Source organism: Eretmochelys imbricata, chromosome 10, assembly GCF_965152235.1.
Source record: "Eretmochelys imbricata isolate rEreImb1 chromosome 10, rEreImb1.hap1, whole genome shotgun sequence".
Taxonomy (NCBI): domain Eukaryota; kingdom Metazoa; phylum Chordata; order Testudines; family Cheloniidae; genus Eretmochelys; species Eretmochelys imbricata.
In genome coordinates, this window is record NC_135581.1 from 17,597,883 (window position 1) to 17,625,709 (window position 27,827).

A 27,827-nucleotide genomic window follows, 5' to 3' on the forward strand; every position below is an offset into this window, starting at 1 on the left:
ACAGACTTGCATCATCTGTGGATTCTTATGTTCTCATGAGCACAGAGGAGGACATACCACTCTCTGACAAGTGCAAAATAAGATACTATTATTCAAAACAAATACATGGAGGACTCTTAACACAATGTTTGACGAGGCCCATTGAAAAAATCCAGTTTGGAGTCCTAGGATTTGCACAAACAAAGCTTTAAACAAGTAGATTAAGTATAAATGCTCTTTGTGGAACATTGTTTTATTATAAGTATGGCCTGGATACCTGCTTAGCAACCCAAATGATCTCTCATGGTCATTCTAGACTGTAGTACACAGATATGTGCAGGAGAATAATCCATTGTATAAGGTTATTGCTTCAATTTTAATCAGCTAGCATTTACACTGGCAAATCACTGATGCGATGCAATGCAATGGGGAACTGCATTGATGTAACGCTGTAGAACATAGAACCCACAATAACCCTCACAGTTTACCTTTGTCTATGTGGTAGATATAGGTCTCCTGAGTCATTGCAGAGAGTAGATGCAAAACATTGGCGTAAATCCGAACTTTGTCATCACTATTATCCTCCCACGTATAATCCTGGATCACATTGAGTAGTCCTCGCACGAGAAACAACACTCCCTGTTCTGGATGGTCCTACAGAACAACCAAGAGACAGACTAACAATCAGAGAGAGGTTTGAGTTTTTGGTTTTTAAAGTGCAGCAACATCTCTGTGACAGCAAAATACAATAGAATTAAAGCCGTCAGTGACTTTTCTGAAGTGTGCTTCCTAGCAAACCCATTTAAAAACACATTCAAAGAGAAAATTATAACATCTTTTTGACCCATAATAATCAACCTGGTCTAGGCAGCCACAGCAGACAAGCTTTGAAATCCTTTGCTTTCTAATCTGAGGGGGAGGCAAACAAAATTAGCTGTCAACTTCTTAACAGCTGAACTTCCAGAATTACACACTCTAGTTAGATATTTTTTTTTACTCTTATTATTTCAGTAAACTACAAAAACAAGTAAATTACTCACGTAATTATGAGTCTTGGAAGAAATATACAATTGGGAAGGCACCAAAGCTACAGAACGGCAATGGCCTTTTAATATTAAAAGAAATAATTATAAGCACACCAACTTTCAGAAACACTTCATTCTTCTTAACAGCAGTTTCAACACTGCACCAACCTCAAGATGAGCTGGGTGTGACATACCAGCACCTCTAGGACAGCCACATGGTAATAGGAGAGTTCCTCAATGTAGTGAGTGGGGAGGAGAGAACAGCAGGGACAGAATAGAGGCATTGGGGGATGGAAGCAGGGAAAATTATAATCCCTGAAATCCCTGCCTCTTACTGGAAATCTCTTTCAGCACGGGCAGATCTAAAGGTGGGGCCTGCCCTCCCTTTCATTGGCAATTACTGCCAGAGGCCAGGACACTTCATGCTCCTTCCTGACCATTTTCCCAAGTGTGAGTTTAATTCTGAAGTTACCTCTCTTCAGTGCCACACCTGCAAACGGAAGCACAACACACTGCTGGCTAGCCACTCCTCTCCCTCATTCCATATTCAATACAATGCACTCCCGCAAATGCATGGCTCGAGCAGGGGGACACCAAGGCTTCCAGCAGAGCACAAGGAGCAAACAAAGAAAGTAGCTTGGCCGACAGCACCATGTATATTGCTGCACATGTGGGTAGAGTGGGAAGGGGGAATGAGGGCAGCAGAAAAAGTGGGAGAAAAAAACCTGCTCCACTGTGGAGGGAAAGAAATTTTTTTTAAGACAATAAAAGGGAGAGAAGGGCCAAAAAAAACCAGTAAGACAAAAGTCATGACATGATACTAGATGGCCCACATTTAAGGTTATAACTTAGTTTCCATTCTGAGCCCAATTTTAACCCAAATGAAGGAATGTCAGCCTCAAAAGCGGTAAGTTAAGTATGGGCCCCAAGAGAGACTTGCTTATTAATAAATGGTTTTTTTATCCTGGTTATGGGTAAAAACCATGGGTGGTTTCTATCAGTGTTTAAAGTGCTATCATTCTCATAGTAAAAATGGAACTTCTGAATTTCTTCACTTACATAGGTTTCATCGTTAGGTCTTTATCATTAATTTAAGATTGTTTCTTATCTTTCAGTAATAATTGCTAATGTTTAGAAGGAACTTTCTTATATCTGCATGTAAAATACACCTCTGGGTTAAAACCTGGAAAGGAATGCAATTGTAATGTTTTGTAACAATCTGTCTACTTCTTCAAAAAAGGAAAATTATGACCACGGGCAGTTCCTAATTATTATTCCCACTTGAAAACACCACCAGTTAAAAAGGATACTGCCTCCAAGGTTGAAGTGACTCATAACAATGGACAATAACAGTCAGAGCTTTGCATTGTTTTCCTGTTGCTCTTGTACATCCAGATCCTACAAAAATGTTGATCTACATTACAGAGACAACATGAGTGAGGTAATATCTTTCATTGGACGAACTTCTGTTGCTGAAGGAGACAAGCTTTCGAGCTTAAACAGAGATTTTCAAGTCTACATTATGTTCAGTAGAGACAGCACTTTAGTGAAACAATCTTTTCTGGCAATCTACGAACCCTTGCACCCTTTCCAAGGTGACAGTGTCTTCAAAATGGATTTTATTTAGTTCTGTTGTGGGAGCAAAGATGATCTAATGGGGAGAGCACTAGCTTAGCCCTCAGGAGACCTAGGTTCAAGTCCCTGATGTGTGTCACCGATGTCCTGTGCAACCACAGCAAAGTCACTTTACGTCTGTACCTAAGACAGATGAGTATCTACACTAAGTTTAATATTAAAAACAAACAGTTAACTGAGAGAATATATTTGTGTTGTAATTTCATTCTATACCCTGTAAACCACAGAAGAAGGGAAGACAACTTACTATACCTACACAGGGTAATGGATGTGGAAAAAGCCTTTCTAAGGTTGAGCTGCCACATATGATTTTTGCATTACCAAAGAGAACATGTAGACAATTTCCAATCTGCTGTAGTATGAAAGCTTCCCTTTGCAATTCATACATTAACAGATTTAAAGTTAAAAAGTGAATCCTGTTTTTATCAAGTAATCCTGAATAGCTGAAGCCACATGGTAAATATGACACCTTTATGAGTTTACAAACTCATGAATGTTAAAAATTTGCTGAATTCCTGAATCATGAACGACTTAACTATGCACACATTTTCCACTAACCTCTTGGCACCAGGAGGCAAGAGTTTTTGAGGCAAAATTCATCAGCTTTTAGCATCAGGACCACTGAACTATCAGTGCCAAGGAATTAATGGCACAGACTCAATGTTTCACCTATAATGCCAACTATTAAGCAGCTGATTAGCCTTTAAAATGGTGGATGTAAAACAGAATGAAATTAATCTGGAGACAGTCATCTACATAAATCCTGCCCACTGTCTGTTAATTTAAGTGTGATGGTTCTGTAATACAGATGTTTAACCAACAGGATGGGCAAAATTAGGTATTAGTACTGCTTTCCAAGTTTCCCCTTTCTACTGTGCACTGGGGAAATAATCTAATATGCAGATATACCATATTAGTCTGCAGTTTCCCCAAATTGAATCTCATTTTATTTTCTGCTCATATTTCTAACTGTGCTACAGAAGGTCACTTTTACTTATTTCTTTATACTCACTGATGTTCGCAATATCTCAAGTCATTTTATTGCTTAATAAGGAATGTTCTGTAAATCCCTTAGGCTGAGATAAAGTGCCATGTCAGTACTGTGTGGAAACATGCACTAGGAGAGCACTGAGGATTCTCTTCAGAGATCTTTCAAATGTGATGGATATTCAGTTTTGAACCCATGAAGGACATTTAAACTCAAAGAGTCAATATGCTTCTCTGTAGCACCACCAATAACTATAAACAGCTTTTCTGCAGGCAAAACCTTTCATGTCCATCTTCCCCCACTCCAGCTTCATGAGTGAAGCCAGGACCATCTAACAAAGGTGGAAATTCAGACTGGATTGACACCCTATCAGTTCAGGATCAGTTTCACTCACTGAGGTCCTGGTTCCTCATTCTTCATAGCTGGCTTAAATCAAGCACATGGGTACTGTATCCATGAGTAATGAAGATCTTCATGGTTAAAGTGGCCCCAACCCTTCCTTTTAGAGAGACTGAAGAGAGTGTATTGGGCAGTTGCTTATCCACACAATGGGCTCTTTTAATGCAGGATGCAGCAGCACTCTTCTCATTCCTCCTGCTCAGCATGTACTGGATGTGACACCATCGGGGGGTGAGAGAAATGTAGTTTGGGAGGCAATACCATCTATATGCAGATGACACTCCGCTTAATGCACCCTTGACACTGCATCAAGAGAGAGTGTATTTTCCCAAGTACCTGGCTGGATGATGCTGAACAGGTTGAGACTTAGTTCAGATAAAGATTGTTTCAGCCAGCTGGGAGAAACAACCAGAGAGCATGGCGAAATTAGTATCTGACCCCTCCCTCATATTGATGAAGCCCACATACCTGTCCCAAAGAAGTTCACCATCTTAGGGTAAAAAGAAAAGGAGTACTAGTTGCACCTTAGAGACTAACCAATTTATTTGAGCATAAGCTTTCGTGAGCTACAGCTCACTTCATCGGATGCATAAAGTGGAAAATACAGTGAGGAGATTTATATACACAGAGAACATGAAACAATGGGTGTTATCGTACACACTGTAAGGAGAGTGATCACTCAAGATGAGCTATTACCAGCAGGAGAGCAGGGGGGGGAGGGGGCGAGAGAAAACCTTTTGTAGTGACAATCAAGGTGGGCCATTTCCAGCAGTTAACAGGAACGTCTGAGGAACAGTGGGAGGTGGGGGGGGGGGGGAATAAACATGGGGAAATAGTTTTACTTTGTGTAATGACACATCCACTCCCAGTCTCTATTCAAGCCTAAGTTAATTGTATCCAGTTTGCAAATTAATTCCAATTCAGCAGTCTCTTGTTGGAGTTTGTTTTTGAAGTCTTTTTGTTGTAATATTGCGACCTTTAGGTCTGTAATCGAGTGACCAGAGAGATTGAAGTGTTCTCCGACTGGTTTATGAATGTTATAATTCTTGACATCTGATTTGTGTCCATTTATTCTTTTACGTAGAGACTGTCCATTTTGACCAATGTACATGGCAGAGGGGCATTGCTGGCACATGTGGCATATATCATATTGGTAGATGTGCAGGTGAACGAGCCTCTGATAGTGTGGCTGATGAGATTAGGCCCTATGATGGTGTCCCTGAATAGATATGTGGACACAGTTGGCAATGGACTTTGTTGCAAGGATAGGTTCCTGGGTTAGTGGTTCTGTTGAGTGGTGTGTGGTTGCTGGTGAGTATTTGCTTCAGGTTGGGGGGCTGTCTGTAGGCAAGGACTGGCCTGTCTCTCAAGATTTGTAAGAGTGATGGGTCGTCCTTCAGGATAGGTTGTAGATCCTTGATGATGTGTTGGAGAGGTTTTAGTTGGGGGCTGAAGGTGATGGCTAGTAGCGTTCTGTTATTATCTTTGTTGGGCCTGTCCTGTAGTAGGTGACTTCTGGGTACTGTTCTGGCTCTGTCAATCTGTTTCTTCACTTCCGCAGGTGGGTATTGTACTTGTAAGAATGCTTGATAGAGACCTTGTAGGTGTTTGTCTCTGTCTGAAGGGTTGGAGCAAATGCAGTTGTATCGTAGAGCTTGGCTGTAGATGATGGATCGTGTGGTGTGGTCAGGGTGAAAGCTGGAGGCATGTAGGTAGGAATAGCAGTCAGTAGGTTTTCGGTATAGGGTGGTGTTTATGTGACCATCGCTTATTAGCACTGTAGTGTCCAGGAAGTGGATCTCTTGTGTGGACTGGTCCAGGCTGAGGTTGATGGTGGGATGGAAATTGTTGAAATCATGGTGGAATTCCTCAAGGGCTTCTTTTCCATGAGTCCAGATGATGAAGATGTCATCAATATAACGCAAGTAGAGTAGGGGCATTAGGGGGCGAGAGCTGAGGAAGCATTGTTCTAAGTCAGCCATAAAAATGTTGGCATACTGTGGGGCCATGCGGGTACCCACAGCAGTGCTGCTGATTTGAAGGTATACATTGTCCCCAAATGTGAAATAGTTAGGGTAAGGACAAAAAGTCACAAAGTTCAGCCACCAGGTTTGCCGTGATGTTATCGGGGATAGTGTTCCTGACGGCTTGTAGTCCATCTTTGTGTGGAATGTTGGTGTAGAGGGCTTCTGCATCTATAGTGGCCAGGATGGTGTTATCAGGAAGATCACCGATGGATTGTAGTTTCCTCAGGAAGTTAGTGGTGTCTTGAAGATAGCTGGGAGTGCTGGTAGTGTAGGGCCTGAGGAGAGAGTCTACATAACCAGACAATCCTGCTGTCAGGGTGCCAATGCCTGAGATGATGGGGCGCCCAGGATTTCCAGGTTTATGGATCTTGGGTAGTAGACAGAATGCCCCAGGTCGGGGTTCCAGGGGTGTGTCTGTGCGGATTTGTTCTTGTGCTTTTTCAGGGAGTTTCTTGAGCAAATGCTGTAGTTGCTTTTGGTAACCCTCAGTGGGATTAGAGGGTAATGGCTTGTAGAAAGTGGTGTCGGAGAGCTGCCTAGCAGCCTCTTCTTCATATTCCGACCTATTCATGACGACGACAGCACCTCCTTTGTCAGCCTTTTTGCTAATGATGTCAGAGTTGTTTCTGAGGCTGTGGATGGCATTGTGTTCTGCACGGCTGAGGTTATGGGGCAAGTGATGCTGCTTTTCCACAATTTCAGCCCGTGCACGTCGGCGGAAGCACTCTATGTAGAAGTCCAGTCTGTTGTTTCGACCTTCAGGAGGAGTCCACCTAGAACCCTTCTTTTTGTAGTGTTGGTAGGAAGGTCTCTGTGGATTAGTATGTTGTTCAGAGGTGTGTTGGAAATATTCCTTGAGTCGGAGACATCGAAAATAGGATTCTAGGTCACCACAGAACTGTATCATGTTCGTGGGGGTGGAGGGGCAGAAGGAGAGGCCCCGAGATAGCCCAGCAGAAGAATCTGTCCTAAGAGTTGGATAGATTGACAATATTGCTGGGTGGGTTAAGGGAACCATTGCTGTGGCCTCTTGTGGAATGTAGTAGTTTAGATAGTTTAGTGTCCTTTTTCTTCTGTAGAGAAGCAAAGTGTGTGTTGTAAATGGCTTGTCTAGTTTTTGTAAAGTCCAGGCACGAGGAAGTTTGTGTGGAAGGTTGGTTTTTTATGAGAGTATCCAGTTTTGAGAGCTCATTCTTAATCTTTCCCTGTTTGCTGTAGAGGATGTTGATCAGGTGGTTCCGCAGTTTCTTTGAGAGCATGTGGCACAAGCTGTCAGCATAGTCTGTATGGTATGTAGATTGTAATGGATTTTTTATCTTCAGTCCTTTTGGTACGATGTCCACCTGTTCGCATTTGGAAAGGAAGATGATGTCTGTCTGTATCTGTACGAGTTTTTGAAGTTGATAGACTTCCACTCCATACGGCTAAATGCAGTGCCTTGCATAATGACAGGTTTCAGAGTAGCAGCCATGTTAGTCTGATCCTTCCTTGTTTCAAGTGGCTCATGCGGTATGAAGTGCCTCCTGCCCTACCCCCCTACTTGCTCTGGGTAGGATGTTCACAGCTATTTTTCTCTGATTATACTGATTCAGACGTGGGCCATGACTCCATTACCCATGGCTTCGTCAGTTCCCGATTAGATCATTGTACCCACCCACCTCTGAAGTCCACTCAAACGACAGGCACAGAATGCAGCGGCGCATCTGCTTAGCAACTTTATCAACAGAGAGCATATTTCACCAGTGCACCAGACTCCAGTGGCTCATTGTTCAATTCCAGATACAATTCAAGGGGGTGATAGTGATCTGTACACACTTACACACACTGGATCTAGCGATCTGAAAAAACCTCTCCTCTTGCAGTTAAGATCAGCTGGGCATTCAAGCTAGCGGTCCCCACATCTGAATGTCTGGGGGTTTCAGTAGTCTCCAATTCAAATGCACTTCCACTGTCAATCTGATGGAGTCAGAGTCTGTTCACAGGCTTTTGCCTTTGAAGAATGGGGTGCAGTATGACGAAATTACAGGATTAGGGTTTTATGCTGAATGTGCTCAAGTAACTTTGGACACTGTGTTTCAACTACCTTTCATATGCTTTGATATATAAAAACAGAAGTATTTTTTATTGTAATTTAAAAATAAATAACGGACACAGCATTTATAATAAAACATGTAAGAAACATTCAGTTTAAAACAAGGTCTGGTCTATAAGCAGACAAGCTAAAATATCAATAGCCACCTTTAGCTTTAGGGATTAAATGCTTCACACTGCAATTCATGCTAAAGTTACTTACTGGCACAATTAATAAAGTGGAAAAGAAGTTACAGAAGAATTCCAGGAGGAAGGGTTCAGAGGGACGCATCTTCCCATCTATATTGATCATCTTTGGCACTTCAGGAACCAGGCTCACGGCAGCTTTGAAAAAAGCATCAGCTACGAAAAACAACATTAAAATAGTTACAATATCACCATAGCAGTTGAATTTACAAACATGCCTATGAGCTAAAGATTGTTTAGAGTGTCTGTTATAATTAAGTATCAGACGGGTAGCCGTGTTAGTCTGTATCTACAAAAACAATTGTAACTTTTTGTTATACTTAAATGTCACAAGGGGAGTGACCAACTTCTGCTGGGGAGACAGACAAGCTTTCGAGCTACAGAGAGCTCTTCCTGAGGTCCTCTTCCTCTGGATACCTTTTCCCAGTCCTGAGAAAGAGCTCTGTGTAGCTTGAAAGCTTCTCTCTCTCACAAATGGAAGCGGGTCCAATAAAAGATATTACTTCACTCATCTTGTCTCTCTAAAACCCTGGAACCAACACGGCTACAACAATACTGTATGTAATTAAATGTCTCAGTTGTTCTCAAGTAAAATTTTCAAAAACACCCAAGTGATTTTCCAAAAGAGCCTAAGAGGCTTTAAAATGTTATCCTTAGTTTCCACTTTACCTAAACTAGCAGAGTACCGGATTAAAAAGGATAGACTCTCCAGTTCAAATCCAGCCATAATATAGTACACAATTTATAAATATTTTCAGCCTTCTCTTATATTCAATGCTGTTTTAGCCTGGAGATAAGTGGACTGAATGATCTAATAAGAAGTTATTTCTATCTCTAACTTCTGTGATTTACAGAGGCCAATGAAAATCAGAGATGGTAAATGCAGTTGTTATAATATGCTTAAATGTTTACATTCTTTAATTAAAACAGGATTATGAAACAAAAAGTAGTACCAGAGGTGCTGCCAGTTACTAAGATCTGAGGACTCCTCTGAACAATCATACTACAGGAATTCTTTAGATTTGCTTCTACTTGTTTCCATGAGTTTGAAGATGGACCCATTAATGGTATAGTAAAGCACAGTTAGGAATAAACTGCACAGTAATCCCAAATAAAATGAACTAGAATTTCTACTCTTCAATTACATTTCTAAAAAGTACTGAAAAGACAGTATTCCTAACTTCCACTTCAAAGTTCTTTTGTAACAGTATTTGCTGGGGTGTTCTAGCAAGCAGTAATGACCTAACACCATCTTTTTGGCCCCAAAGTAGTTAAGCACATGTTTAAGTCCCATTGAAGTCAATTATCCAAGGACCTCAAAGCACTTTTCAAAATTGGTGCTATCCCCGTCTCGATTTTATAGATGGGGAAACTGAGGCTCCTAAGCGCCTAAATCCCTTCTGAAAATGAGATTTAGGCACAGCAATTCCTAAATATCTTTAAAAATCTGGGCCCTAGTGATTTGTGCTAGGCCAGAAAGACAGTCAACAGCAGAGTGAGAATCTGAACCCAGGTCTATTGATTCCTAGTGAAGGAGAAGAGCAGATACTCAGGGAGAAAGGATGGAAAAATTTCATAACCCAGAGATGCCACTGATATCATGTATTGTCGTTTCCAGGACAGAAACTTGCTCCGGAAAAATTAACTTGGACACATGAGGCTCTGAGCAAATTTGCTAAATATAGAACCATATGATATCAAAACTAAGTTTGTGAGAAATACCAATGAAACATTTGCTTTAGAAAAATTGCTGTTCTTATGACTCGTTTCTTTCCAGCATACACTTGTATGACCTTCCGAACTTTTCATTGTTCAGACCACATGCTTCCTTTTTAGCTTGCGTATTTATTTCAAGGGGATGTTTTTATTTGTTTTGAAGATCTATTAATTCACACAGTTGGCCCAATGGGAGATAAGTAATCTCTCTCAGAATGTTATTGAGAGACAGAAAGCAGGAGCAGATGTTCATTTTAGAACAAACAGATGAATTGCTATCATTTCCGCAGTTGTCCTGTCCCTAAAAAATGCACATACCCCACATTACCACATAATCAAATGGCGTTGTGAGAATCTGTGTAGTATTTCTCTAACTTCCACAAATAAAATAAGAAATCTTGCAGACCAAGTCTGCTTGGTTTACTCTCTCTCCTTTCCTTTAGAAAGAAAAAATGGTCTGGGAGCAAATCTTCCCAAACAATATTTGGACTAGCACCAAAATACACATCTCACCACTCTGACCCTGGATAGCTGCAGTTTGAGTGGATTTACTCTCAATGTTCTACTATTTCCGAGAACAAGAGCCTTCTCCCTATAGAATGGCCATAACAAGCAACTATCTCCTGGTTGAGTTTCCTAGATCGGGGTGGGAAACCTTTTGGCCCGAGGGCCAAATATGGATATGGAAATTTTATGGCGGGCCATGAATGCTCATGAAATTGGGGGTTGGGGTGCGGGAGAGGGTGAGGACTGTGGGGTGGGGCCAGAAATGAGGAGTTCAGGGTGTGGGAGGGGGCACTGGACTGGGGCAGGAGGTTGGGGTGCAGGAGGATGCTCTGGGCTAGGACCGAGGGGCTGAGAGGGCAGGAGGGGGATCAGGGCTAGGGCAGGGGGTTGGGGTGAAGGAGAGGGTTGGGGTGCAGTCTTCAGGCAGTGCTTACCTCAAGCAGCTCCTGGAAGCCAGGCGGTTCTGTGCGCTGCCCCGTCCGCAGGTGCTGCCCCTGCAGCTCCCATTGGCCTTGGTTCCCGGCCAATGGGAGCTGCGGGGGCAGTGCCTGGGGTGGGGACAGCTTGTGGAGCCCCCTGGCTGCCCCTATACTTAGGATTTGGAGGGGGAATATGCCGCTTCTTCTGGGAGCCACACGGAGCCACGGACCCCACTCCCCGGAGGGAGCTTGAGGGTCGGATTAAAACGTCTGAAGGACTGGATATGGCCCCCGGGCCGTAGTTTGCCCACCCCTGCTTTAGATACTGATTGTCTTATTGGAGTGTCTGGTAAGGACAGGAAGCCCATCTCCATTCTCAGAAAGATACTCCTTAGAGTGACAATATGCTATTTTATCCCTATCGCATTCGAGCTCTTCTTTGCAGAACTAACAGTCTTTGTTTAAAGACAAAAATGATAATGTTTCTAAAAATAGAAAACTGCTATGGAAGGGCTGAACTACGTGATTAATACAGAATACAGAGATGGCTTCCTTTTTTCTTGCCTAGTTTCTTGTGCAGTTTGCTTGGCCACTTTTTAAAACCCTATGTTCCTTACTGGCTCAACATTTTTAGGGAAATGCTCAAACAGTTGGGTTATTTGTTTGTTTTTTGTTGTGGGAGGAGGAAGAAGAGGAATGAGAAAGGGGGGAAAGCAATCAGTTTCCTCCATTTCCCATCTCCCACCCAGAAAGCTCCAACTATATTTAGACCTTCCATCATACCCCTATTTAAAAAGAAGCTTGTACAATCTTTTATTTCTGCTGCTCCCAGGCTCAGCACAGTGACAGGTGAGATAGCATCATTTGTAACCATCTGTTCCTAAACTGGTCTGTCCATATTACGGATTATAAAATGGTTGTTTAATTCGAACACTAAGTTTACACTTCTCCAAGGCAAATTTGCTTTACAGGGAGCAGGAGTTAAATCATTGTCCAGAACATCTTAAAAAGTTGCAATTTATGAAATCAATCAGCTGAGACACAGAATATTCCCATTATTGCAGGAAAAAATAAAAGTCCTCAGAAAATCAATTGTTCTTAAAACTACTCTGCTTTTTTTCCTTTATAGAGAGCTAGTTGAACTATATGAGTTTTAAGGAAGGAACACTGAGTGTTCAGTTTGGAGTAAGATTAGGGTAAACAGTATGAAATCATGGAAATGCTAATTATTCCCTTAAACATGAAATAAGTGTCAATATGTACATTTGAATATAAATTACCATAATTATGAAGCTATAGAATTGGACACGCCTCATCTTTACAGCTAATTTATAAAGCATCTTATTGTGCAATTGCTTCGAAGTAGAGTTTAAGGGATGCACCAACCCCTTTGACTTATCACAGATACGCAGGAAGGCATAAGAAGATGATGATGTGCTCCAGTTTAGAGGAAATGGGCTCCATACTGCTCTGTTCCATGCAAGATCAGTTTCTTAGCTTCTATTCTGATCCTGTTTGTTTTAACCCTGTTAATAAAAATATGCAGAAGCTCCTTCTGTTTGAAAAAGTTTCTCACATTAGCCAGGAGTTTAATTCTGCTCCTAAAGTGAGCCACTGCTAAGGGTAGATGAGGGTAGAGCAGAGTGCTCATTACAACAAATCATCATGATGAAGTCTTCCTAGGCTGTAGTTAATATCTTGTGCACTGCACTGAACACAACATATTTCATGCTTCGCTGAATTTGTCCTTCCATAGCAGCTCCTTCGTTCCGGTTGACCACAATCTATAAATCCTTCCCCCTGCACATATGTAGTGACCTTCAGGCTGAAGAGAACTAATGGCCTGCTCTAAGATTGAGTACTTTTGACAATATTTCACTGCAGAAAAGCAAGCGAAATTCCTTTGTGGATGTTTTCTTTTAACAATATCAGTGTGATGGTAAAAAAGCTTGTAATTTGTAAGGGTGTATAAAGTAATTGTGACAGTCTGAGTTTCCATCTATTTGCAATTCTATTTTTTGTGTCCATGATAGGCTGGATATAAAATCTCAGGCTGGCCAAAAACAGTCTGAGAATTGAGGCCACTGGAGATGAAAAAATAATTCACAACTCAAGTCTCATCTAAGGAGAGACGGAGAGTATGAGGTTTGCCTATCTAGTGATATATTAACAAATATAAACTATATTTGGTGATCATTAAGATTGCATCAGGACACACACGCGTCCACCCAAAATAATAAAAGCAGGGGAATCAGTAGTTAAAAGACTCCTCCATTTTTGCCACCTTAATTTTTCCTACAACACTGTCAATAACACACCAACACCTCAAAGGCTTTTGCTTTGATCTCCAATGGATATTGAAAAGCAATTCATTCCTCAAACTTTATCAACCTTGTGCACTAATGTAAAAGTTTAACAGCAACCTCACACGCTCTTGCATCAACATATTGGCACATCTGACTATCATATGCTTTAAGTATGCAGGAAGTTAAGCTCCTTTAACACAGCTCAGGAAATGAGGAAGGTTTTGTAACAGCCCTGAACATTACACCTCTGTAATGTGTTTTACCTTTATGTTACTCTTTCACACTCTGATCCTTAACTTCATCCTAATGTAGTTTTGTGTCTAAGAATTACAAAGAGCTCCTTTCAGACAGGGTGGAGGATGAAAAAACGGAATATTTGGTAAACTGGAACATATAATGGGAATTATTTTTAGGTAGAAATGTAATAAGGTGGATGAAGCCTGTTTCGATGCTAGTTGTACAAGGGATTTGATTATAAATATGGGTTTCTAACAAGGACTTGAAACGACAAAACAAAAAGCTCACACAGGTGTAAGTGGAAGACGCACTGAATCATGAGGAAGATCCTGGAACTTACTCCTACCAAGAACAATACAGGCCATTTCCAGGATGCCAGATTTTTAAACCTTTATAATTAGTTGAAAGTCACTCCAAGATTCAGCCTGACTAGCTGGATGTTGCATAGTCTCTAAACTGGTCGTGATATACAGTGAGGCAGAAATACCAGCTTCGGCATGCTTATAAAGGCACAGGCAGAGAGAGATCAATCGCTCAAGAGGTACTGAAAAACCACTAACTGATCCTTGAAAGAACAGGAAAAAAGTCCAATGATCAGAAGGAATACCCACCTCTAGAGACTTCAGTTAACTGTAATTCTCCACCACCATCACAACAGTAATTTTTCCCAAGTAAAGAGAGCCTTGTTTATCAGTAATCCTCTTCGTTCAGATTCTGTCACACATGCTTTGTCGCCCTATTGGGACAACAGTGCTTAGAAAGAGAAGAAGGGAATCAAAGGACAGGGAGCCCCAAGTTTTAATCCTAACCTTAACTTCCATGATGGCCTTACGCCCCCAACCTCTCTGCTTCAGCTTCTTCATATGTGAATTGGGGAGAATACATATTCATCCCACATCTCCGAAGGCCATGGAAGATCTAAAAACCTGTAAGTGCTAATTAATTATTACTCTTAATAAGAAAGCCTATTTTAATGCTACAGGGGAAAACACTTCAGGCCATAAAAGTCTTTTCAACAAAGCTACTTGTTATTAAAACAGTTTCACACCTTGGCACATTTACTGCTTGGCTTAGCTATAAAATATTGATGCAGAAGCAACTTTCTCTAAGGAAAAAAATGTTATCAGTTTAGGGCACTTCACAGCCTCCATTTATCTGAACTGCGGTGAGCTTGAAAACTTTGCAGTTCACTAGGGAAACTGCTTTTTCATGTTTCCATCTCAATTTAAACTGCAGAAAACCAGACCTTTTAGATCAACCTCAGTAATATGCGCTTTTGAACTCTTGATTTAGATGTGCCTAACAAAATTAAGAACTTGGAGTAAAATTGGAAGACCTCCCCACCACCACATGCAATAGCCCCTTTTCTCAATCCTAGTGAAATTAGTCAGACATAACAGCTTGAATTGGTTGGATTGCTCAATTCACACATATTATGCCTAAAGCTAAACAAGAATTTAGCAGCTTTAGGGATAAAAATCTCACTCAACCCTATACTGTCTGAAAGTTGTTTCATCATCACCCACTCACTGAATGGTAAGAGACCTATGGTTAAGAATCATGCTGTCCATTTTTCAGGAGGCTAGAGCATCATCTCCATGTGGGGGGAGAGGGAGAGAGAGTCTAGTTAATCTCAGTTTGGTCCAAAGCGCTACCCATGACAAGAAGCATGTCTGATAAGGATTTGTTATTCGGTTTTGGTAACGTGCCACTATAGAGAAGTGTTAGGTCAGTCAGTTAAGGTACCTGGGGTATGTACACCCCCTCCGAGTCAGCATTCTGCTTACTAAAGTGACATCTGGAGGCTCCACAGAAAACATACGATAGGTATTTAGATGATCATCTTCTTGGTGCAGAGTTTTAATTAAAGCATCCATTCCATTTGAGTACCCTCCACGGGGACACTGGGGTACTACCTACAAACTTGGTAGATTGCACAGGCCAAAGAAGGTTGGGAGGATTATAAGCTCTTAAATAGAATGAATGGTGTGCTCAGCCATACCCTGTTTGGCTGGACTTCTTGCGCTTCTCCTTCCACACAAACTGCTGTGTTCCTGGGGCCTAAGTCAGCAAGAAGTATAACTTTTTTAGCTCAGGCCTTTGTGAGTTTTGGAGGGAAATAGGCTAATCCATAGATCTCTTTCTCATCAACTCAAGAAGATCCATGTCAGGTCCTGAAAGCAGAAGACTTCTCCTTGAACTGTTGTACTGGTGGGAGTCTTTTCCCCCCCACCATATTGCCACTTGCTACACAGCCCCTTCTAGACTTTGGCTACAGATCTCCATGCTACAGGAAGCAGGAGGAGAGCAGTAAAAGTAAAGGCATAAAGAAAGCTCAATAGAAGGTAAAGAGCTGAGAGAAGAAATGCTGGAATTTCCTGAAAGAAATAGCTACTGATAACACTGGAGCTCAGAGGCTACCTCGTATTGCTACTATGAAGGCAGATACTTCTGCAGTTTCCATAGTATGCATCCGATGAAGTGAGCTGTAGCTCACGAAAGCTCATGCTCAAATAAACTGGTTAGTCTCTAAGGTGCCACAAGTACTCCTTTTCTTTTTGCAAAGGCAGACTAACATGGCTGTTACTCTGAAACTTCTAAGCACAGAATCAGTGGCCTTTGCCCAACCCGTCCCAATAACTCTAGCTGCCTCTATCAATGCAGGAAAAGGCCCACAAGAGCATTAATGGACATTGCAAAGGTAGTGATAATGCCTATTTGCTTACAGACTGCATGATTGTTTATATGTCTCCCTGTGCAGTCTGCAGTAGAAATGCTGCAGCACTTCCTCTGCATAACAGAAACTACTCTCCACCAAATGTGCTGCAAACTAAGCTTCCAACACACATTAAGATTTAATGACTCTCAAGCAGCTCTTACTTCCATTCTCCAAGGCACCCAAGGAATTTCATCACTCCAGATTCTCCACTGCTCTGAATCCAATGCGCAAAAAATTCTGACTAAAAATCTAAACACCCACATGGTATTTACTGAATTGGTTTCTGAAAACTGCCTTTTATAGCTTGGCCACAAGAATTCTTTGCGCCAATATGACCCATTAGCATTGTCCTGGAAAACACTAAGCAGTGTAACCTAGGGACAAGCAGGCCATATATATTCAAAAATAACCATTATAGCTCAGTGTGAATATGCCAAGAAACTACCACATGGGTGATCACATACATGGATGACGAAACTGCAGGCTTCATGTCAAATGCAGATGGAGTCCAACAATACAGGCCTTACTCACCTTCATTAGTGAGGCACTGGCTCATCAAGAGACTTCAGGTCCCAGCAGGCAATGCTCTATCTCAGGGGTGAGCAAACTACGACCTGCAGGCCGGATCCGGACCGCGAGCTGCACCACACAGCTCGGCACCGCTCCAGCCGGGACGCTGGGTCAGGACCACACCACGCGGCTTGGCCCCACTCCGGCTGGGGCACTGGGTCGGGGGCCGCACCACATGGCTCCTGGAAGCTCTGGCATGGCCCCGCTCCAGCTCAAATGGGAGCTGCAGGGGCAGTGCCTGCAGATGGGGCAGCATGCAGAGCTGCCTGGCTGTGCCTCCATGTAGGAGCTGGAGAAGGGACATGGCACAGCTTCCAGGAGCCACTTAAGGTAAGCGCCAGTTGGAGTCTGCACCCCCTGAACCTCTCCCCACGCTCCAACCCTCTGCCCCAGCCCTGATCCCCATCCCTCTCTTCAAACCCCTCGATCCCACTTCCTGCACACTCCTGCACCCCAAATCTCTCATCCCCAGCCCCACCCCAGAGCCTGCACCCCCTCCCACACCCCAATCCCAATTTTGTGAGCATTCATGGCTTGCCATACAATTTCTATTCCCCGATGTGGCCCTCAGGCCAAAAAGTTTGCCTGCTCCTGCTCTATCTTGATGCAAGCAGCAGTTATACAGATTAAAGTGGAGTAATTCCATGCTGGGACCAGTAGACTTTTTGGTTCTGAATCTCTGAGGATGAAGGCAGCTGCAAACTGCATATTCATAGGCAAAGTAGGTACAATTTGCCAGTTCTGAATAACTTAGCTAAGCAGTGAAGTGTTGCCAAGAGTATTGAAGGAGACTATCAAAAAGCAGATTAAGATAATTTTTACTCCTTTCTCCATATTTCATATTAATTCACAATTTACAGAAAGCAGATGCTTTCCAGCGACTGATAAAAATAAATCCAGCAACTATCAATTTGATTGTACAATTAAATGCAAGTGCCAGTCAGGTAACAGCTAAATTCTATTTGCAGAGACATTAACAAAAATCCTCAACCTTCAGAAAAACGCATGGAGTCTTCAAAATGCCTGCATCTGTAGCATCAACATGTAGTCTACCAGATCAATAACATGTTATCCTAGAGTTATGACTCTCCCTCCAATTTTGTGTCGAGCCAAACCAAATCAGCAAGAGCTAAATTGCAGATATACAGTGGTGCAAGATTTCACTTTGAGTTCAGAGCTACTACTAAGTGTATTTTATTAAACACATACAGTATTCCATACAGTGTCAGCTATTTGAGTGAATCAGCATCAATCTGGCATTGATTCAAGTAAGGAACTAGCTTTAAATTTGTTGCTACGCATTAATCAGTACTAGTTGTGTATATATTTGAGCTTGCTGTGTTTTCTCTTGAGATACATATCCTGCCCCAATCCTGTCCCTGTTGAAATCAGCATCACCAATATTTACTTCATGGGAAGCATTATCTGGCTTTAAGAGACAAAGTAGCTGGCTGAAATAGCATACAGAGGAAGCATAAAGCCTAAAAGTAATGGAAGACTGAAAGGATCAGTAAGGAAAGCTACCTCTTGCAGGTCAGAAACAGTAGGGAAAAAGTGAGAACTGCCAAAAGCCAAGGAGAGTTGGACATTGCAAAGAAAATTAAAACCAATAGTAAAAGGTTCTATAATCATATAAATAAAAAGAAAACAAGGAAAGAAAAGTGAAACCACTAAGCACGGAGTATGCGTTGGAGACTAAAGATAATCTAGGAATGGCCCAAAACCTAAATGAATACTTTGCCTCAGTCTTTAATAAAAGTAATGAGGAGCTTAGAGGTAGTGGCAGGGGAGCAAACAGAATCAAGGATAGGGAAATAGAAATTACCACATCCGAGGTGGAAGTCAAACTCAAATAGCTTAATGGGACCAAATCAGATGGCCTGGAAAATCTCCATCCAAGAATATTAAAGGAACTGGCACATGAAATTGCAAGCCCAACAACAAGGATTTTTAATGAATCCATAAACTTGGGGGTCATACCCTATGACTGGAAAATTGCCTAAATATAGTACCTATCTTTAAGAAAGGGGGAAAAAATGATCCTGGAAACTACCGGCCCGTTAGTTTGACCTCAATTGTATGCAAGGTCTTGGAACAAATTTTGAAAGAGAAAGAAGTTAAGGACATAGAGGTAAACAGTAACTGGATAAAATACAACAGTTTTACAAAAGGTAGATTGTGGCAAACCAACCTGATCTCTTTCTTTGAGAAGATTACCTTGTCTAAAAAATAGTTATGCAGTAGATCTATCTACCTGGATTTCAATAAGGCACTTGATATAGTTCCCACATGAGAAATTATTAGTTAAATTGGAGAAGGTGAGGATTAATATGAGAACTGAAAGGTGGATAAGGAACTGGTTAGAGAGGAGACTATAACAGGTCAGACTGAAAGGTGAACGGTCAGGCCTGGAGGAAGGTTACTAATGCAAAGGGACTGGTCTTGGGACCAGTCTTATTTAACATTTGCATTCATAAACTTGGCACAAAAAGTGGGAGTGTGCTAAAAATGTTTGCAGATGACACAAAATTGGGAGGTACTGCCAATACCAAGGAAGACCAGAATATCATACAAGAAGATCTGGAGGACCTTGAAAACTGGAGTAATAGAAATGAGATGAAATTTAATAGTGCAAAGTCATGCACTTAGGGACAAATAAGAATTTTTGCTATGAGATCAATTGGAAGTGACAGAGGAAGAGAAAGATCTGGGTGTACTGGTCAATCACAAGAAGATCATAAACCACCAATGTGATGCAGCTGTGAAAAAGTCTAATGTAATCCTAGGATGCATTTCCAGTAGGGATAGGGAAGTGTTATTGCCTTTATACAAGGTACTCGTAAAACCTCATTTGGAACACTGTGTCAAACCAAGTGGTCTGCGACACACATTTCCAATACTAGATATGTAAAGAAGGGAAGACACCACAGGAACAGAATTAAGGTAGTCCAACTATAATTCTACATTTTCTGGGTCTTAGATTCAAGGAGTTTTTGGTTTTAACATCTCAACAGTCATTAAAAAAGTAGCATGCATTCAAACACTGAGATGTGCCTACAACATTAACAAAGATTTCTGTGTGGGAATTCCTATCAATTGTCTAGCGATTGCACTATGTGTTTATACATGTGGGTCAAATGATAAGAGTACTCATTTACATAAGAACAGTCATACTGGGTCAAACCAAAGGTCCCATCTAGCCTAGTATCCTGTCTTCCAACAGTGGCCAATGCCAGATGCTTCAGAGGGAATAATAGAACAGGTAATCATCAAGCGATCCATCTCCTGTCGTCCAAGTTCTCACAACAGAAATTTGGACATTTGCTGGGGTACCGTGAGGAGGAAGGAGATGGATCATGAAGATGAAGTGAAAGAGTTAGGATTCTGTAATTCAGAGATGGAAAAGGCAATTAGATAAACGAGTCAGCCCCTGCTAGAGTAGAGTATACCCTTAGAGACAAGATAAACCAGGTATTGAACAGATTTTATTTCTAACAAAAGATCCACTAATAAGCAGCAACAAAGAGCATACAAAATAAGGGGACAGCTAATGAATTAACAGAAAAACATTAGCGGGAAAAAATTACTTCATTTTTGGGTCTGTGAATAGTTTGTCTACAAACAAGCTGCATAAACTCAATTGCACAACTGACTTTGCAAGTCTTTTGTTTTTACAACATACTTGGATATAACAGCCAGCTTTTCTCTAAATCCCTCTGCCCTGATTATACGTGCAACATCATGTTCAGACAAAGAAATCTAACAGTGGTCTTGTACTAAAAGCCTTAGTCAGCATCCTACGCAGCATGTTTGTGAGTGCAGCTGGAACTTACTAGTGAATGCACAGCTTTGGCAACATTATCAATTGAAACAGGAAGACAAGGTGTAAGTAGATGAAAAGTTATTCTTCCCTGCATTTATATGGAATCACAGCAATCAGAGATAGAACGCAACATATAGCCTATCTCCATGCAAGTGAAGGATTGTTCCCTACTGCAATTTTAAATCGCTGGTAATAAGGCTTCCACCACTTCCACTGGGAGACTATTTCACAGTCTAATATATCTCCTCATTGGACAGTTTTTCCCACCTGAAACTATTTCTTTTCCTCCTTGGTGTTAACACCTGAAATTTCTTGAAAGCTTTTATAGGAGACCCTTCCCTTAACAGACACACAAGCATATGACTTATTTGTGCTTGTTTTTTTAAAGTCAAGCTATAAGTTCAATTACAAAAGTTACAGTATACCTGTAAGGCTAAAGCTTTGCATTTGTTTAGCTACTGACATTTAAACACCCTCACTTCACCCTTATCTCCTACTGGCCTTCAAAATAAATATGCATGACAGCCCTTTCCTCCCACAGTATAACAGCCTGTTATTAGGTGGGAAGTCAGACATGGGCTGCAAAGTAACGTTCTGGCACAGACTGTTAGCAAGACAAGGAAGAGCTGTATGCAGCTCAGAAGCTTGTCTCTCTCATTACCAGAAGTTGGTCCAATAAAAGATATTTCACCCACCATGTTTCTCTAATATCATATACTCCTGGGGAATTCTGTGCCAAAAAATTAAAAATTCTGCGCACAATATTTTCAAATTCTGCAAAAATCTGCATATTTTATTTGTCAAAACAACACAATATAATCAAACCACTTTCAATTATTTTGGGTCATTTATTTCAAAATACCTGTCAGCAAGTATGTCTGTAACAATACACACAACAAAAAAGATTCAGGAAATGTTTTTTGACAAATAGATTCCTTACTAGGCATATTAATACAGAACTCTGAGTAATAATTAATTTAAACTACAATACAGAACCATATTTCCCGCTCCCCACAGAAGCAGTGCAAAGGCTTGAGGGAGTCAGGGGTACCAGAGGAGGAGCTGAGGCAGAGGGAAGTAAATTGCTGGGAAGGAGGTTGGGTGTGAACTTGGAGGGTTGTTGGGTACGGGTGGGAAAAGTATGGAACAGGGGTTTTTTTTGTTTGTTTGTTTTTGGGGTGGGAGGGTGGATTGTTAGGGAGCTTCCCCCATGCAGACCCTGGCTGACCCCTGGCCTCTCCCATTCAGTCAGGCACATCTGTCCCTGTCTCCATGTGTTCCTGCACCCCATGTGCCCTTGCACCCCCTGCCCACATGTCCCTCCACCTCCACATCCCCCATAGCCATGTGGCCCTGCACCCCTCCCCCTGTCCCCATGTGTGTCTGTGCCCTGACTCAACCACCCCCTGTCCCTATACGGCCCTTCACTTGCTCCCCCTGTCCCCATGTGGCCCTGCATGTCCACTTCCATTCAGCCCCTGTCCCAATCCATCCTCCCACACTAGACCTTATCAGCCCCTGTCTGTGACCCCCCAGCAGCTCCACGCTGTCTGTCTCCCCATAGCTCTTGTCTGCTGACCTGGCCCGACAGGCACTGTGAAGAAGGCAGGCTCTTTCTCTTCCCTAGCTGGCCAGGAGCTGCTTCTCTGTTCTATCACCACAGAGCCCTCTGGTAGGCAAAAGGCAGAACTACAGCAACTTTCCAGCCAACGTTATTTTCTGCTGAGGCTGCACTGTTCTAGCACCATAGTGCCCTCTGGTGGGCAAAAGGCAGAACTGCAGCAACTTACCAGCAGCAACTTTTTTCTGCATTAAAAATATGCGTGTCTCGTTAATTATGCATGCAGTGACACAGAATTCCCTCAGGAATAAATATCCTGGGACTGATACAGGCTAAACATCACAACAATTTAAGAGCGCATAGTAAAATTGCATAACAGCTTAAGACAGGGAATGAGGGACACTGTATCCAGGTGAAGGTAGAGGAAGCTGCTTTTAGGCAAGTATGTTCAAGCTGGAATTTGAACAGGACACCAGGACTAACACTCATAACTCTTGCCATGGGATTTTTTTTTTTTTTTAAACCACAAGCGATCAGGACTTTTGTTTTACATCTTATCTAAGACATCTAGTAAAACAGAGCCCCTGACTGAACACCACGTTCAGGCATTAGTTCGAAAAGGGACCCTGGTGGATCCGGCCAGCACAGCTGACTGAGCCAATAAAAATCCGGTTGGCCGCAGCACCAACGGGGCAAACAGGCTCCGTGCTGGGCTCTGCACAGCTCTCAGGATGCGGCTGACATGTCCCACTGGCTCCTAGGCGGAGGGACAGCCAGGGGGGCTCTGCACCCTGCCCCCACCCACAGGCACTGTCCCAAGCACCAGCTCTGCAGCTCCCATTGGCTAGGAACCGTGGCCAATGGGAGCTGTGGGGGCAGTGCCTGTGGGTGGGGGCAGCATTAGCATGCAGCCCCCTGGCTGCCCCTCTGCTTCGGAGCCAGAGGGACATGATTCTACTTCTCGGGAGCTGCCTGAGGTCAGCGCCACCTGGAGCCCACACCCCAAACCCCCTCTTGTGTCCCAACCCCAGCTCGGAACCCCCTCCCACACCCAAACTCCGTCCCAGAGCCCACACCCTGGACCCCCTCCTGCACCCCAACCCCCTGCCCCATCCCAGCGCCCCATACTGCACCCCAAATTCCTCATCTCTGGCCCCACCCCAGAGCCCACACCCCCAGCTGGAGCCCTCACCCCCCCGTACCCTCTCCCATACCCCAACTCTCCCCAGTCTGGAGCTCCCTCTCCCCTCTCCCACTCCCCCGTACCCTCGCCCCAGCCCATACCCTCTCCCACACCCCAACCCCTGCCCCAGTCTGGAGCTCCCTCCCACATGCCAAACCCCTCACCCTCAATCCCAGCCCAGAGTCCCCTCCTGCACCCCAAACTCCTCATCCCCGACCCCACCCCAGAACCTGCACTCCCAGCCAGAGCCATCCCCCCGTCCTGCACCCCAACCCCCTGCCCCAGCCCAGTGAAAATGAGCACTGAGTGAGGATAGAGGAGAGCAAATGACAGAGGGAGGTGGGATGGAGTGAGCGGGGTGAGACATTGGAGAAGGGGCAGGGTATGGGCAAGACAAGGGCGTTTGGTTTTCTGCATTTAGAAAATTGGCAACCCCACAGTCAACACTAGTTTCCCTGGAACACATGACACATTTTTATTAGCAAAGTATTTTTTTCATGGCATATTCCTTCTGTGCTTTGACATCTATCTTCCAGTACCACTACAAAATGCAGCACCACAATCAATATTAGGGCAACCTGACTGAAGCACTTAGACCTTTAATTCTTTCCCAACAGTTTTTACAGGAATATCAGTCTCCATGCATAATCATTTAGCTGGTCTAAGTTTCCTCCTCTCCTCAAGAAAAATTTATTTAAAGCACATTGTTTGCACACAAGTTCAAGTCCCTTATTTAAAACAGCATTGCTTTCTCTGAAGATATGCTATTTAAAAAATCATAGATGGAGGCTAAAATAAGGAATAATTGAATAAATATCTGAATATCAGACCTCTCTCTTCTACAATAATTCCTGTATTTTAAATATGCTATAATTTAGAAAAATACATTTTAGAATTATTTTACTTTGTGACTACAGAAACGTGTGCAAGAATAAGGAGTGAAAGAGTTAACTTCAGTTTCAAACTGAATCAATATTATCCACAACTAGTAATATTCTGTTTTCTGGCAAGAAAGAATTATTATTCAATTGAAACAAACACCTGTCTTACCTTGTGAAAGGCACTGATTTGCCAGGGCAACCTGTCCAGAGTTCAGGTACAAATTAAGACGGGCAAAGATACTAGTCAGAGATGGAATTGTAATGAAGCAGAAGGCAACACAAGCCTAAGTAAAGAAGAAAAGATATGAAACATAACTCAAATAATTTCTTAAATTAGAGGTATAGCAATTTTAGGGCTTTTTAATTAACTACTGTTGTATATGCTCAAGCAGAAGCTTAAAAATAGAACACAAGTAGGTATCTTTCCCACTTTCATCTACAAAACACGGCCCGCAAAGTTTGTGAAATTCAAACTGACCCAACTCTTGGGGTTTCCCTTTATTAACAGTGAAAACAATAAAATAAAGATTAGCTCAGAACTTCTTTGAAGGCTTTCTTGCTCCTAGGGTTCCTCCCTCAGGAGTGACTAACCCACACCCTAGAGCCTCTCTCTCTCCAGAAAGTCAATTCCACTTCCTATATATCCAGGTGCCATGAGTCGCTTGACTGTGAGTGAACACAAACCACTTAATCCTTCCCCAGAAAGATCTACACTTTCTAAGAGCGTGGGATGCTTCAGGGGAAAACTGGCACGCTGATACATATGAATCATATAGTTCTGGTGTAAAGACACACCTGCACTATGAGAATATATTATTTAATTTAAGTATCCACTTTAGATTTAAGTACCCACTTTGACTTTTTGATTATGAAACACATTGTCATGCCATTTATCTTGCAGCAGCTCTTTTCTCCCCTATACAATGACAATTAATTTGGAAAAATGAAATTTCCTTAAAGGAGGGCTTAAAAAAACCTCACTTAGGGACCAAATCCTATCACCCTTACTTAGGCAAACTCATGGGACTCTGCAGGAGTTTTGTCTAATGAGGATAGCAGCAGTTGGTTGTTAGTGAGTAAATATTAGTGCCCATAAGGGAAAGTGAGTTGATAAGCAATATGGAAACCACAAATGTATTTCTTCTGTATAAATGACAACCTTAGGCTCCAGCCTATCGTAACATCTGTGCACACGGGATGAAGAATCTAGAAATATATTTGACTTTTTCACTTACCCTGACAAATGCGGCTGTCTTTCTGGAATGATTTCCTTTCATCACTTTTCTCGTTTCCATTGCCAGTTGGTTCACAGACTATGTATAAAAAAGAAAAGTAAGGCACTAATAGAAATGAATAGATTTACCAGGTCTGCAAATAAACACCCAACTCTTATCATTCTGTCAAGTTAAACATATGGGAAACAAAAGTAGTCAAAGGGATAATGTGTTCACCACAACTATGTTTGCAGGGTCCTTGTCTGGCTGGCCAGAATGAAAGGAGTTGTGGTCCCTTTATGGGCTCCCCTCTGCAACTGGGGCAGAAGGGGAAAGTTGACATGGACAGACAGAACAGGGAAGAGCAGGAAGCAGCTAGGTCAGATCTGGAGGGGATACTGCCCTTCCTACTGACTGGTATTTAAACCCCTTGCAATCCAGGAGAAGCCCTCTTTTACCTGGATCAGGCTGGCAGCACCACACTCCCACCCATGAAATCCGAGAAAGAACCAGCTTCCTTCATGATCTGCTGTTGCCCGTTTTTTCTTGGGGACTGGGAAAGAATTTTTTCCTCACTGCAAGACTCGGCGAGATGGGGTGGATTTTTTCATCTTTCCCAAAGTAAATCTAGGACCCTCTAGGGTTGAGGAGGGGTGTTCAGTTATAATGCCACAACTTAGTAGGTAAAACTCATGGCAGATGTCCAGTGCAGATACTTGTTATGGAAGGGTATGGAAAAGGATGAGAGAGAAAACATCTTGAGAAAACTGAGGAGGGGGAGGTTTGGGGCTCCTACATCTGGAACAGTAAGCAGCTGACCCCCTCCTCCTTTTCTAGCCCCCCTTTTACCTCATACAAGAGGAGAGGGTATACGGTCCCAGCAACTGGATGGTCAGGACTAGTTGGGGATTATATGGAAATGATTAGGAAACTATGACGACCCACAGTGTACAATTTATTGCCATGTACTTCCAGATATTTTAAGTGATTTTGTTTTTATTGTAGCTTAACTAAACCACATCCATTGCCTCCTGTCTTTCTTCTGATTTGGCTGGACAATGTGTGCTATTACAAAAGATACTGATATGCCTTAGGTGCAGTATTTAGCCTAGGTCTAACCTCCAAGAAGTGAAGTATTTATCATACCTGCACTTTAAGTGTATTAGTGCTTTTGTAAAATTATTCGTTACATAAAAACAACAACAAAAATAAAAAAAGACAACTGGTTGAATTTCCACCCAAGGCTCTATCGGAGATTGACTCACTTACTGAATCTATCAGTATCTGTTTGTAACTCCCACTTTATAAACCAATCTAATTAGTAGCAATGGATTAATTCTCCCCATCCTATTACCACCAAACACCAAAACAGTCATGTGGATTATTATGTTGCTATTATTTTTCAGTTACCCAACAGTTTTAAATTTAAAAATATGAAATTATGCTTCCACAGTTTGTTTTGGGGATGCATTCAAAGGCTAACCAGCACTTGTAAACTATACAGTGAATTGCTGACCTGGCATTTCAATCTTTTCCATTTCTATTTTTTCTTGTTTGCTTGAAATAAGCAAGAATGGAAAAATTCCTATTTAATTATGAAAAAAATTCCCTACACTGATCTAGTCATATGAACTCGGCTTATCTCGATATCATTCTGTCAAACTGATTTCTGATCCTGGGCAGTCAGAACTAATACATAAGCCTGAAATGCAGACTCTTTTCATATACCTTACAGGGTGGGTTCTTATTTGTGCTCCTGGATTCCATAACTCCACCAAAGTCTTTGACTTTTAATTATTTATTTTTGTGAAATACTGTTTCTATCTTGTGTATAATAATCATTTAAAAATTAACACAAAAGAAAATAAACTTAACTATGAAAGATGTCCCATTTCTTCTAATACTCAATTCATAATCCAATTAGAACACCACTACATTTTTCAGAAAAAATGTGCAGCAGGTAGCTATGGAAGAAGTTTATACTGCCATCAATCACCGTGGTATTTCAGGTTTCAGAGTAACAGCCGTGTTAGTCTGTATTCACAAAAAGAAAAGGAGTACTTGTGGCACCTTAGAGACTAACCAATTTATTTGAGCATGAGCTTTCGTGAGCTACAGCTCACTTCATCGGATGCATAGGGTATGCATCCGATGAAGTGAGCTGTAGCTCACGAAAGCTCATGCTCAAATAAATTGGTTAGTCTCTAAGGTGCCACAAGTACTCCTTTTCTTTTCGTGGTATTTCAGCACCTTTCATATGCAAACAGCCAAGTCCCAGTGGAATTTATTAAGTCTCTGGTTCTTACCCTTTACACTGCTACAGAAAGCTCTGCTTTTGAGGGAGGTTGCAGGGGGAAGGTT

The 27,827-nt window shown here is 42.1% G+C and overlaps 1 protein-coding gene across 4 annotated transcripts in view; it reads right to left on the minus strand.

Annotated features, from left to right (window-relative positions):
* VPS35L (VPS35 endosomal protein sorting factor like) overlaps nt 1–27,827 on the minus strand; it is a 116,233-nt gene that overhangs the window by 23,626 nt on the left and 64,780 nt on the right. For all 4 annotated transcript variants that reach the window (XM_077828141.1, XM_077828143.1, XM_077828140.1 and 1 more), the window contains 4 exons: nt 25,488–25,565; nt 24,422–24,536; nt 8,347–8,486; nt 468–633 (listed from right to left, as the gene is read on the minus strand). In XM_077828141.1, coding sequence (XP_077684267.1) covers nt 468–633; nt 8,347–8,486; nt 24,422–24,536; nt 25,488–25,565 — 499 coding nt within the window. The remainder of the gene's footprint in view (nt 1–467; nt 634–8,346; nt 8,487–24,421; nt 24,537–25,487; nt 25,566–27,827) is intronic.